This window comes from Amblyomma maculatum, chromosome 4 (genome assembly GCF_055883805.1).
Source record: "Amblyomma maculatum isolate TAMU_Amacu chromosome 4, ASM5588380v1, whole genome shotgun sequence".
In the NCBI taxonomy this organism is placed as follows: Eukaryota; Metazoa; Arthropoda; class Arachnida; order Ixodida; family Ixodidae; genus Amblyomma; species Amblyomma maculatum.
In genome coordinates this window covers 173,108,744-173,122,580 of record NC_139347.1, presented here as the reverse complement: position 1 = coordinate 173,122,580, position 13,837 = coordinate 173,108,744, and the positions used below count along the sequence as shown (strand labels likewise).

Genomic DNA, 13,837 nt, shown 5'->3' with positions numbered 1-13,837 from the left:
TTCAGTCAGTACTGCCAATCATCATCTGAAACTTCAAACAACTGCAGTTGATTGTCTGCCTGATATGGAGCCAGTAGCCACCATCATCGTCGGTAGTGCAAATGGCACAAAACTCCTAAAAGCGAAATTGAAACTAAAGTAGTCGGCCTGTTATCGGAGATGAGGCCATTTGTGTTTCATTATGCTTTCATTAGCATGCATGTAAGAGGTGTGTCTTCAACTTAGCAACGTGCAGTTCAGGTTTGCAGAATGCTATTTTGACTTGCTTATCATGCTAATCATACCCGGACGTGCCCTTCTGTGTGAGACTTGTAGCATCCATGCAGTGCAATAGCCTTACATGGTCATCTGCTGGGACTGCACTGACAGTAGATTTGTTTATATTTTCTAATTAACAGGGATAAAATTAATGAGCATTCAGTTGCAAGCCTTAGAAGTCATAATGAACAGAGAATACCTACCACCACAACTGCTTTCTCCTACTTTCTGGCGTTGCCGGTTCGCAGATTAGAATTATTTCTGTTGTTCTGTTCTCATTTTGGAGGCTTTCAGACTCTCTAACTATGCTGCCTCATTGCGGGGTATTTGTTTGTCCATGTGCCGGGTAGTAGGCTACTCAGACATGTGCGATGTAGTTCGAATTATCCATGGTGTAAACGATTTGCATTCAAAATAGCAGGGTTGTTTATGCAGAAGCTTCTGTGAAGCTTGATGAGACAAAGTAATGCAGATCGAAAATTTGAAATTGAAACTGAAATTTATTTATTATTGAAATTTAAATAAGGATCTTTCACTGCAGCTTTGTTGCATAGACCTTGATGAGCGTTCAAGGTATTTGTCAGTTGTGAAATTAGCTTGCAGAATTCAGGTACTGAGTAATCTAAAATGACAAACAGGTGTTCTTTAGCCAGTGATCCACCAGACCAGTACAAGCAAGGAGAGCTAAATTTCATCTGGAAAGTTCTTAAAATAGTAAAAACTTTACTAAACTTTAAAACTTAAAGCTATAAAACGTTTAAAGTGGTTGTAGGGCTTAAGCTTTATTTTCAGAGCTATCTGAGACAAGGAGAAGAGTGTAGAGGGTGCCCTATTGCAAAAATATGCAAGATGTATGTTCTGTCATGTATGTCATGTAAATATAAAGAAAAGGTGCAGAATCTGCCACACTTCTCGGTCGGCATCTGAATAGCAAAGTACGGGAAGGGTGGAAGGTGTGAGTGAAAGAAGAGGTGCCGTAATGGAGGGCTACGAAATAATTTCATCCACCTGGGCATCTTTAACGTGCACTGACATCGCACAGCACATGGACGCCTTTCCGTTTCGCCTCCAATGAAATGCAAAGGCACCGTGTGCTGTGCTGAGAGACATCAAGGAAAGGAACGCGGCTATGCTAGAAAGGTTACTAAACACCTGAGAGGCGAAAAGCTAGATTGATGGCTTGCCACGGGGGGCTTACTATTTGTGGAAGCATGTCAAGACAAAAGCGGCTTTGAAAAACCCAGTAGATATAACAAAAGTTTTATTCTAGCAAAACAGACATTTGAGCGAGTTGGTATATTTTCTAAAACTTTACCAGCATTGCTAAATGGGTTCTTCCTTCTCTACTTTGTCTCCTGTCGCAGTGCTGGTAAACTTGTCAAAGTTTTACTCGTTTTAATGAGGTTTATGTAAGGTTAAATTTCCTCCATTTTTTCAGGTAGCGTGCATGTATGTGAAGTCGCTGCAGTGATAAAAGCAAAATGGAGCGCAAGATAAATGCAGTTGTATTGCATTCTTTTGTTACCATTTTCCGGGGTACATAGCTTGGGCTATATTCTTTACAATCTGTACTGTGTTTTTAGCTTAGTTTATCAGTGTTTTAGTTGCACGTGCTGTTTGCTTGCTTGAAATGCTTGAAATCATCCTTGCTGTTTTGATACAGTGAATAAATATTTGGTGTCAATGATTCAAAAGGGCATGTATTAAAAAGCTAAAAGGCCATGCAGCATCTCACACTGAACCACTATCACTCATAGCTTTAGCATGTTTTGATCAGCTGGACATAAGAATTGCCTTCTTTTTTTCATTATATTACTTTAAAGAGTCCTTTCGGGGTATTACATAAGGGTTAGGTTAACAAATAAGTGAGATTTATAATGTTTGAGTTAGTGAAGTTAGTTGTCGCAAACATTCATGGGCAAGTGATGACAGCAATGACGTGGGGAAGGTCGTCCCTGGAAGTCTATGGCTGTTCGGGGAAAAAATTAGCAAGCAAATATGGCAGTTATACACAGTGGTCGTGCATTATAAAAAGGATGCGCAGTGCGGTGGGATATGCATGATGATGGAGTTATGTGAGGGGGATGATTGAGCGAACTACGAAATAGCTTATGAAAGAGGCAAAGGCTAGCACTGCAATGACGGGCATTAAGGCTCATCAGACTGGATTGAAGTTTTAATGCGGTTATGCTGGTTTTAAATGAGTAATCAGAGTAAATGAATCTCACAGTACGATTCTATGAAGCTTCAAGTGCATTAGCTAGATAGGTTTAATGCAGGTGCCATATTGGGGATGCACATTCTACTCTAGGCGTGATCAGCGATTTATATGCAAGTAACATTATGTGCTGTGGTGCATTCCTTAAACGATGTTTTAAAAAACCAAGAGACTTGTTAGCAGATGATATCACGATTAGAGATATGAGCGTGCCAGGCAAGATCACTGCCTAAGGTTACGTCAAGGTATTTATAAGATTGCACGTGGAAGCAATGATAGTGTTGTTAAATACGAGGGGGTGTTGGCAACGGTGAAAAGAGACCTGTTTGCATTTGTTCGTGTTTAGTTTCATGAGCCACTGGTCGCACCATTTCAGAATGCAGTTAAGGTCATTTCGGAGAGCTGATATGTAAGTCACTGTGCTGCAATGAAATGAACACAGGTGCGTCACTGCATTTATTTTGGTTTCACATGTTCCTTTTATTTTATCATGTGCTGAAATCGCTCTTCATTTTACAAAAAATGGTCGTAAACAATTCCAGGGTGTTGAGCATAGACAAAGTTCTGATTATTGAGCCTTGTACATGATAAACATGACATGTCTATGTGCTTATAAAAAGCTCGTTCATATTTTTTTCCTATCAAAGTCTTATGATTTGTGCCATATTGGTTTTCAGATCAGGCGGCTCGTATTGATTGGGGGCCAAAATGCTGATGAGGCAACATGCCTGATTCTAAAAACATTAATAAAAACTGCAGTTGCTTTGGCTTTTACCCTTGAAGGGCGGGGGCACAGGCGTGCCTTCAAGCAGCTGAAGCTGTATCGAGTGATCGTAGGTGAGTTTTTACATGCCAAGTTTGTTTGGCCTTGTGATGTTTCTGTTCCCTTGTGTTCTCTTTTAGCATTGCTTTAAGTGGTTGTCCGATTAACTTTTGCCGGAGTACTTCATGCTTCATGAAACTCCCACTGAAATTTTATATAAGGTCAGAACTTAAATGCACTGAGCCACCTTCATTTTCATGCCGTATTTATATTTAAATGCTTAAAAGTTTTCAGAATTGTCTGAGCTGATATTAAAGTGTGTTCTAGCATGTAGTTTCCAAATTACATTTTCACTTCCCATGAGGCAGTTGTGACATGGACAGTGGAAATAATGTATGGATGTCTTGATGGTGCAAATTAACTGAAGCTAGCTGCCTTGTATTTTAAAAGCTCAAAATTTTCTAAGTGCAATGCCATTTGTTTTTTTCGCCTACATTACTATTTCTGACCTAAAAATTTGGAGTATTCAAGAGTAAATGTCACTGGAATTCATGGTCAATATTTGGTGCGTGATTGCTACATTTAAGACATGCTCACACTAAACTTATTTCTGTTGACAGACTAAGCACATGCATTTTTTGTGCCGTCCTTGATCTGGTTCCACTCCAGTGACGGTTGCAGCATTCCGATTGTCAGCATATGGTGGCGATGGCACCCCATCTTCATGATCAAAGCAGCCTGGCAGTAGACAGTTGCCAAGACAGCAATGCTTTTCTGTCCCCATCAGCCTATAATCATTGCTGTTTTCACTTTGCCCAACCCGCAACTTCACACCGTGCTACTAATATGGCTCCCATAGTGTTTATTTTGATCTCTGCTACGTGATTTTTTTGTTGCTTGTTCAGCAATTCTCTGAAATTTTTCAAGGGAGGACTTAAGGTGATTGCACACCATCAAGTACAAACTACATGGATGGTTTTTCTCCATAATATGCTGATGTCAATGACTGCACCAGATGCTACTCTTTATTATTAGCCCTATACAAACAGATACTGCAGTCCCATCAGCCTATAATCATTGCTGTTTTCACTTTGCCCCACCCGCAACTTCACACCATGCTACTAATATGGCTCCCATAGTGTTTATTTTGATCTCTGCTTGGTAATTTTTTTGTTGCTTGTTCAGCAATTCTCTGAAATTTTTCAAGGGAGGACTTAAGGTGATTGCACACCATCAAGCACAAACTACATGGATGGTTTTTCTCCATAATATGCTGATGTCAATGACTGCACCAGATGCTACTCTTTATTATTAGCACTATACAGACAGATACTGCAGTTTACATAGCAATAAATGCAATCTGGGCTCTCCTTATGTCATAAACTTTTAAGGCGAAATCCTTTAATGGCTTATTGTTGTCGTCAGCAAAAAAATGTCACGCTTTCGTGGTGGCTCTGATATTTAAAAAATTAATAACGCTTGTCTCCCACCAGGGATTCAAACCTCCATCCCTTGCATCCCCAGCCCAGCGCTTTACTACTGCGCCATGCCCCGGATCGGGAAGCACTCTTTTTTTCTGGCATGGTATTTATTACACATGGTTATGTAGTCTATTTACAAAGCACTCAGCCGTTGCTGAGCTGCACAACAGAAAATACAGCTAAAAGGCTGGCAAAGATACACAGCTCAAGTATAAACAAAGTACTAGTATCATGCTGGCATATATTTTCATCCAATTTTGTCTGCTTTTAAGATGAATCTTTGCATAGTGATTGTGGTTTTGCTTGAGTCTTCACTTTGTTGTTACAAAGTTTACCTACATAGCTGTGAGCTCAATTACCAATTGTCTAATTGCAGCGGCTGTCCAACGGAGAGTGCCTGATGCCGATGTCGCCAGGATAAACTCTCGCATTGCAAACTTTTTATGTGGTGCGAGAGATCGGGATGGGGGCCGGAAGGCAAGGATGAACCTCGGGCAAGCCTTGCAGCAAGCTCGCTAAAATCCAAGGCTCCGTGACTTGGATACACAATAAAGCTGCCTTTATTGCAATTTGAAAAGTGTAATAAACCTGCTTAGTATTCAATATTGCTGATTTTCAATAATTTTAACTCATCATGCAGAATAATGTTAGTGCAGCCAGGGCTATGCAGGGCGGCCAATGTGGGCTACCTGCATGCCTGTAGCCCATTATGGGCAACATTGGGCTGCCCACTTTGGCCCAGACTGGGCTGCATTAGGGCAACCAAAATGGGCCCAAGCTGGGCTCAATCTGGGCAACCAAGAAGGGCTTCCCACTAGGGCCCAGCCAGGGTTCCCCCAGGGCATTGAAAATGGGCTATCCACTTGGGCCCAGTCAGGGTACTACCAGGGCATTGAAAACAGGCTGCCCACTTGGGCCCTACCAGGGCTCCACCAGGTAATTTAAAATGGTTTCCCTACTCTGGCCCAACCAGGACTCCACCAGGGCTTCGAAATTGGGCTGCCCACTCAGGCCCAAAAAGGGCTGCACCAAGGCACCGAAAAGGGGCAGCCCACATGGGTTAGAAGTGGGCTCTATTAGGTAAGCCTAACTTCCTGTCAGTTGATGGGTTACCCAAGCTGGGTCTTCTCTGGCCCCTTTAGGGGAGCCCGATGGGCTGCCCATTTTGGCCCCTCCTGGGCACGAGTCGCAAATCCCGCATGGGGCTCATGTGGGCTGCCCACAAGGGGCCCGGAGGGGCCCCCAACGGGGAGCCTATTTTGAGCTACTTGAGAGGTATATAGCTTAAAAATGTTTTCTTTCTTATGTCGTATAGTCGTACAGTAGGGTGGCGTCCCAAAAGAGACTGAAAGTTCATTAGATGTCGGTTTGTACGCAACGTGTGTAGCTCTAAATTTTGTAATTACACATGCAGTTTTATTGTCTGCGTATATGAGACAGTGATCACCTTTTATTTCCTATATGCAAGCTCATAATTCTTATTCTATAGAGGAAAAGGATTCGAAGGAACTAAAAACATAATACTCAAAAATAATCTTTTCTGACTCCTTGCAACCAGCTGTAGGAATCGGCGCTGAAAACGTCATGTCAATTTTCCTTTCATTCAACAGCCTCTTGCGCACCCTTAAAACTCTCTACGTCCTGAGCGCAAACCGTTTCATCACTCGCTAACATTCAAATTTAAACTTAGCCTCACACTTGTATTTTTAGAACCTGTAAAATAAGCCCAAGAAGCTGCGAAACCATTAGTTTCTGAAAGGATAAAGTCCTGCTGCCTCCGCGCTTCCTATAAATTATTCCTTAGCCTGCGGAGCTTTCAGATTCGCGTCCGCTTTTTTGGCTGCAAAATGAAATTTATCGCAGCATCTGAAGATATTTAGAGGACTTTATACGATGTTGAATTGTTTAAAATTCTGACGTTCATTTTAACAGAAAAAGATATTTCCGAATTAACCCAATCTCAGGAGAATATCTATTATGTAGGTTATTGCAAACATTGCACACAAGGTGGGGTGCAGGATTATGTTGCGCGTGCACTCGATGCGCGTAAGACTACTACAAATGCGAGTTATATTTGCCTGCCCTCTTCCATGCATTGTTCCTCTGTTATCGGAGGCAAGCAGGGATATTGCTTAATTGTTGAAGCTGGGACAATGACACGGAGGCTCACGGCTAATGTACACTTCATAAAATATCATGCCTTTAATATTCAGTCTGCAATCTTCTTTTACACTATGCATATCAAGTTGTGAGCGACGATTTTCAAGATTCCTGCTTCTTGGAGGCAAAAGATAGCACTGAAATGTTCGAAATTAAAAACTAAAAACATGTATTCAATAATCATTTTTTCTTCGAGTTCCCAACAAAAGGGAAAATATATGGTCTCCGGTCCGACTAACTGGATGAGCAGGAATAGAATTCAGAAGCTGCGGAAAGTGTACGGTCATGAAGAGACGTGAGCCTTGGAGAACAGCAACCGCGATTGGTTTGTACGCCATCTTTTATGGTTTGTTCTGAACCGTCCTGGCTGGACCCAATTAACAGGTGGTGAGCGTCCGGATCCTCCAACTGCGAGTGCGAAGTGGTGTCATCGGCGATAGCGAAAGGTTTAGATAACTCAGCTTTCTGGCGATGCAGTTCGCAATAAGATCCACTGAAGCGGAATAGCGTCGAAGACGTCGCTTCGGCCCTAACCAAATGACTACTAGTGTCTTCGGCTGCACATCCACAGAGACTACTTTATCGTGGTATTGGTCATCGACGGTCCCTGGTGGCATCTCGTTGCGCTGCCTGGAAGGCAGCGATATGAGCTCAGCCAGAAATGCCGAAATCTGCCGACTGGCCGTCAAGGCGCTCAACTCAGAAGGTATGCCATTAATGCTACTAGGCGTTTCTTCTTGCCCGAATTGACAACTTCGCGCCGCGGTTGTTCCTGGAATTTCATTCTCGATTCTAGAAAGCCCAGCTGAGGAATGATTTGACAACGGAGCCAACATAGTATTAACCTTTGCAGGCCCAGAAACGTTGTCATGGTGGCTCGGTGAAAGCCATCGAGTGCCGCTGACGGGACAAATGCTTCCTCGCGTGTTACCATTGTGGGACATTTCGCCCCCGGAGAGAGGAGGTGAGGCGTACTCAGATATGCAGCGTGAGGGAACCGATGGCAGTTGTGCGAGAGGTTTCAGCGCAAGGCTGCTCACATTCGCACGATATGTCAATTGTCTTCGAGAGCGGGAATAAGTATCTAGCGTGTACGAATTCGAGGTATCAATGCTGGATAATCTATTTCTGGGTACTTCGATTTTTTTTGTGTCTGTAATATCCAACGCCTCTTCATTTAAATATATCAAGCTGCTATTTATACCACTCTGTGACGGTGGCACCGGTAGAAAGGATGCCACACCTTCAGGAATGAAATTTCTGTCTTTCCGAGGCACTGCCATAGGCAGATTAGCAGAGCCCCTATCTGACCTTGTGCCAACGTTGGCTGTCGGATACTGCTGGTAATCTCCAGTCACAACGCAAGCCTGGATGTCTGAGCTATCCGCTTGATAATTCTGATTCCGACACGCTTCCACTGAGGTTGCAGGCGAATATTCGCTGCAGTTTGCTGAAAGTGGCGATTCACTCCCACATGTTGTAGCACTCTCAGCGCCGTATCTATTGACACTCAATTGCCTGCACATATGCGTGGTGAGACCTGACCAAACGTGGGGCCTGCAGTGCGCAGAAGGCAGGTCTGCACTGCGTGTTGCCTCTTCGCCCACATCTACCATCTGGGTGGTTATTGTCACCGTCGAGACAGCGCTGAGTGTCACTTTGTCTCGGTCAATGACGTCATCAATGCTTTCTGTGGGTGATGATGCTGCGCTCGAAGGGAGGAAGGCTGCGCCAGTCGATTGAAATGCGCCCAGAGCAATCTTCGACGCTATTTTTGCAGCACTGAGAGCCGGCCGCGTCTGCAGAGGCTCCGACGAGTGCTTGCGCACCGCGAATGGGCTTCTCGTCCGCAAAGGCTAGATCGGTCTTGAGCAGGCAGAGTCCTGGACCGTTGTCGGCATTTCGCCATTGTGCAGGGGTCGGTGGAAAAAGCAGCGGATGCCACCTGCATTCCATCAAGTATAGTGACTGCGTTTTTATAGAAGAATGCGAAAACTGCACTGGTGCACTTTCGAATTCTTTAAAATGAACCAGAGGCAGGATGTACCATCATTGCCAGAAGTAACCAGGCTGCATGTGTTATTTCTTACTTATAATATAAAGCTAATAAGGGTTCCCAGAGGATCACAACTGATTTCTTTGTGAGGACTGGCTCTCGCTGTTACTTTTTTTATTTATTTATTTATTTCAGTACCCTCAGGGCCCGAGGGCATTACAGAGGGGAGTGGGGTACAATAAAAGAAAAAAAAAAGGAAAAGAACAGCAATCAGTATTAAAACAAATTTGAACAGTAGTATGGTTGACACGCATAAGCAAGTTACAGCAATATAAGAATACAAATTATTAGCTACTGACACAGACGTATGAGCGAATTATATAAGCACACAAATATACCACGTGAGCAAAACAAACAATTTTACTAGCAGGCAGGAAACAAAGTTGCTGAAATATACCATCATACACGTAATCAGCAGCACAATTCGGGGGGAAAAAGAGAAAAAAAGTTTATAAAAACAGCAGATGAACTAAAAACAATAAACAAATGGCAGTGTGGAAGAATTCAATGTTCTATGTTAACATCAGATTAGCTAAAGCAGATTTAAACGCAGAATGGTCACTCACTTCAACAACCGATGGGGAAAGGCGATTCCATTGTGCCGATGTGCTGGGGAGGAATGAGTTGTAGAAGTGATTTGTTTGGCACGAAGGAATACCAACCTTATGACGGTGATCGATCCGAGCAGACATGTAGCAAGGTGGCGTAATGAATTTTCTCTCAAGGATGGAGTTATTACAGTAGATCTTATGAAATAGACAAAGACGGAATATATTTCTACGTTGAGACAGTAGTGGCAGGGATAAGCTTGATTTCATAGCAGTGACACTAGAATTACGATTATTGAATTACGAGAGAATGAAACGGGCCGCACGGTTCTGAATAGATTCGAGTTCATAGATTAGTGTCTCTTGATAAGGGTCCTAGATGGATGAAGCATACTCCAGTTTACTACGAACCAACGATTTGTAAAGGAGCAAGTTTACAGAACTGGAGGAAAGACTAAAGTTACGACGTATGTAGCCTAGCATGCGATTAGCGTTGTTGGTTATGTGATCTATATGAGCCTTCCAGTTAAGATTATGGGAAATAAATACACCTAGATATTTATAACGAGGCACAGACTCAAGGCTACTATTATTAAGAAGGTATGAGGGTAATAAAGTGTTACGACGAGAGACACGCATATACTTGCATTTGTTAATATTTAGTTCCATGTTCCACCTGTTAGTCCATTCAAGGGCATGATTAATATCGGATTGAAGGAGAGCAACGTCAGAATCACTGTTAATTTCACGGTATATGACGCAGCCATCCGCGAAAATATTTATTGTTGAGCATAAGTTATCAGGTAAGTCATTGATATATATAAGAAAAAGAAGAGGCCCTAGCACAGAGCCTTGTGGCACGCCTGATCCAACTGGAGAAGTGAAGGATGATGTGTTATTAGCAGTGACAAACTGCGAACGATCTGTAAGAAAAGAATGCACCCAGCTGAGAACGTTAATGTCAAGGTTAAGTTTACTTAGTTTCAGAAAAAGCAGTCGATGAGAGACCTTGTCAAAAGCCTTTGAAAAATCAAGAAATATGCAGTCTACAACGGAACGCCTGTCAAGGAATGATTTTAGATCATGCGTGAAGGTTAAAAGCTGCGTTTCACAAGAAAACAACTTTCGAAACCCATGTTGACTGTCAGTAAAAAAATTATTAGAATTAAGGAATGATGCAAGGTGAGAGTAAATAACATGCTCCATGATTTTACACGGAATGCTTGTTAGTGAGATTGGTCGATAATTATGTGGGGAATGTTTATCTCCGGACTTATGCAACGGAATCACCTTCCCGACCTTCCAGTCCCCCGGTACGCAGGCTGTTTGAAGCGATTGCTGAAATAGGTTAGATAGTATTATTGCGCTGTACACTTTGGTTTTAATCGAGAACTTGGAATTAATATTATCAACACCACGTTGGTGAGATTTAAAGCTTAGGTTATGGTATGCATTTGCTGCCATACGACCGAGACACAGACCTTGCAGCCTGGTTACTTCTGGCAAAGACGGTGCATGAAGAAATTATGTTGCTTGAGATACATCTGGTCACGCTGAAGAGGCCAGCATTCCGACAAATATTCGTGTTTTTACCCCCTCATCATTTGCAATTATTTCAGCAGTATTCTATGACGTGTGCGCCAGAAATAACACCATGGCTAGGGCCCTGCATTAGCTTTTCTCGAGTTTCATGATAATATTTATTATGTAAAAACGTTCAAAAAGCAGTACAAGTTAAATAACAGTATGATTTTCCGCCGTTCCATTGAAAGGTGCTTTTATGATTCTCGCGAGCATTCGATAATATAATACGCCTATTTATTTTTTCAAAGTTATTGCTTCAGTTCAAGAGACTATGACGCAAATTTTGCTTTTCTTGGTTAAGATATTGCCATCTCTTGATATCAGGGGAGAAGTGAGATATTTGCTCAAGATAGGAAATGTCTTAAAAACGTATACTGAATTGCATTGTTCCGCGTAAAAATGAATGAAAGATATATGTTGTTTTGACTGCTGAGTACTTCTGCCCAACTTGCAGAGTACTTCTTCGCTAGAAGTGCTCATCTGGCGCAGAAGCGCGCTCTTGTTCGCACAAGTGTAGTGGTATAGTGTTGCCTCTAAAATATTATTTTGAAGTGATAGGCTAAAGGTGTTCAGTGACGTGATTTTGCCAAACGAGTACATCAGGCACTTGTATCTCCCAGCCTGCAGCGTAAAAATATTTTTTGAAATTGGTACGTGGGCCATCTTTGGTTTGCACAATTATCCCCGATGTTCTTCAGACGTTTTTCTGTAATTATAGCATGTAGACCTGGTTTACACAAAAGAACTTGGTCGCCGCTGTGTTCTCTTTTGCTAAGACAAACCCATGAAGATTAGCTGCAAAAAATACGTATCCTAGCTTCTTTGTCCAGTACTTTTAAGTTCCATGTAACACAATGAAATAACAAGGAAGTACATGCCCCATTACCGCTACATAATATTAGATGTGGTACAGTCTCTTTTTTATGTGGTCGTTTTCTTTCGTATGAAGCCAGAAGGCACGACCTATAAATAACCTGGCGAGATGCTCAGTAGGCGCCGTGCTTGAAGCCGCGAGGAGCTCAGATACAGTGAGCGGAATTTAAGCTGCCTGAACTAATAATGTGGTGCTTAGAGCATTAGCAGCAAGCAGGCATTAACAACAGAAGCGAGAAGCCGAGACAATGAGATGGTAGTCAGAGGAGCGATGGGCATAAACTCCAGTATCTTGTCCAATATAATACGTATAAAATGTTCATTTCATACCAGTCATTACACATGGGTTAGAAGCATAATTAACTAATCAAATGCAATGATATGCTCTATCGACGTTAAGTTTGTTATAACCTGTGAATTGCCGGATAGAAAGCATCACTAACTTATAAAGGATAATGGCATGAGGTTTCGATTATTGATATGCAAAAAAGTGCTGCAGGCGGCCTGTCGTCTTGAGTAAGAAGTGGAACACGAAGAAACAAGAGTGAATATATAATGCGTCCCCATTAGGGTAGTGTTTCTATAAACATTTGCACTCAGTTACTTGGTTCTCCAAGGGGAAATAAGACAACTATAAAGAAAATCTCTCTCCTTGATTAGCTATCCATTGCTCTTGGACTTAGCTTATGAACAGTTCCGTGCTCACCAGTGTTGTCGAACAGTGGTCGACACAGCTAGAGGCATTGGCTGCCTCTCCCTCCAGCGAAGCGAAACGCTTCGTATCACAGCGCCGTCCAACAGCATCATCATTCTGCACCAGCGACTGAGGGCCCCCTTTCTTGGCAGGAGATGGGCAGAATGCTTCACCCTCGCCTTTAAATGGTACTTTAAGGCGCTTGAGTACAGGTGGGCAGGACATCTCGACGCCTTGTATCACTTCAGTAATCGCCTGCAAGAGAGGCATAGGACTTTGTGGTATCAATCAGGAGGACAGCGTGTAAGGTTAAGGCCTAGAGTGAGGACACAAAGGAGATTGAAAGTCGTTAATTGAAAATATCGCATCATCTGCTAGCATCTCTCCCTGGAAAAGTACAATGAAAAGCACTGCTTTTTTCAAACGTCAGTGAATAATCATTTATGGTCCATACAACTAGTATATGGTCTGAAACGGGGCTGCGCAATGATACTACCAATTCACTATGAGCCCAATTCTACTTCACATTTTCATACATAAAATGCATTTGTCAGCCCCTTGCAGTTCAAATGTCAACACTGATCATTTTTTACAGCTACGTCCTATTCCCCGGAATAAAAGACATGGTCTCGGATATGAATAAAATAAAGAAAAAATAACTATAGTAAGTACTCGTATCTTTTAGTATTTTTATTTCTTCTCATGATGCTATGGGAAACCCCCGCTGTTTAATTTCCAAGAACAAAATCAAATAAAGGGGAACAAAATACGTATACGAAGCCCTCAAATGAAACATTACAATAACTATTCTCTACTGCGGTTACTAAAAACGGGACAAATGATGTTGTTTCATATACCGCCACTAAATACACACGGGTTAGAAGCTAGCAAGAACTGCGCCGTGGTGGTGCAGTCATTATGGTGCTCGACTACTGCGCCCAAGGATACGGAACCGAATCCTGGCCGCGGCGGCTGCTTTTCGATAGAGGCGGGAAGCAAGGCGCCAGTGTGCTGTGCGATGCCACTGCACGTTAAAAAACCCAGGTGGTCCAAATTTCCGCAGATTTCCACTACGGCGTCTCTCATAGCTTTTTGGGACGTTAAACCCCACAATCCAAACCAAATCTAGCCAGAACTTTTAAAAGGCCACAACGTGAACGTTTCTCTGACTACAAACCAATATTCAAACAGGTGACAAGCCC

At 42.5% G+C, this 13,837-nt stretch overlaps 1 protein-coding gene across 3 annotated transcripts in view; it reads left to right on the top strand.

Annotated features, from left to right (window-relative positions):
• LOC146193504 (uncharacterized) overlaps positions 1-5,305 on the top strand; it is a 129,149-nt gene extending 123,844 nt beyond the window's left edge. For all 3 annotated transcript variants that reach the window (XM_084600102.1, XM_084600104.1, XM_084600103.1), the window contains 2 exons: positions 3,154-3,313; positions 5,097-5,305. In XM_084600102.1, coding sequence (XP_084456228.1) covers positions 3,154-3,313; positions 5,097-5,239 — 303 coding nt within the window. In that variant the 3' untranslated portion in view covers positions 5,240-5,305. The remainder of the gene's footprint in view (positions 1-3,153; positions 3,314-5,096) is intronic.
• The last annotated feature ends 8,532 nt before the right edge of the window (positions 5,306-13,837 follow it).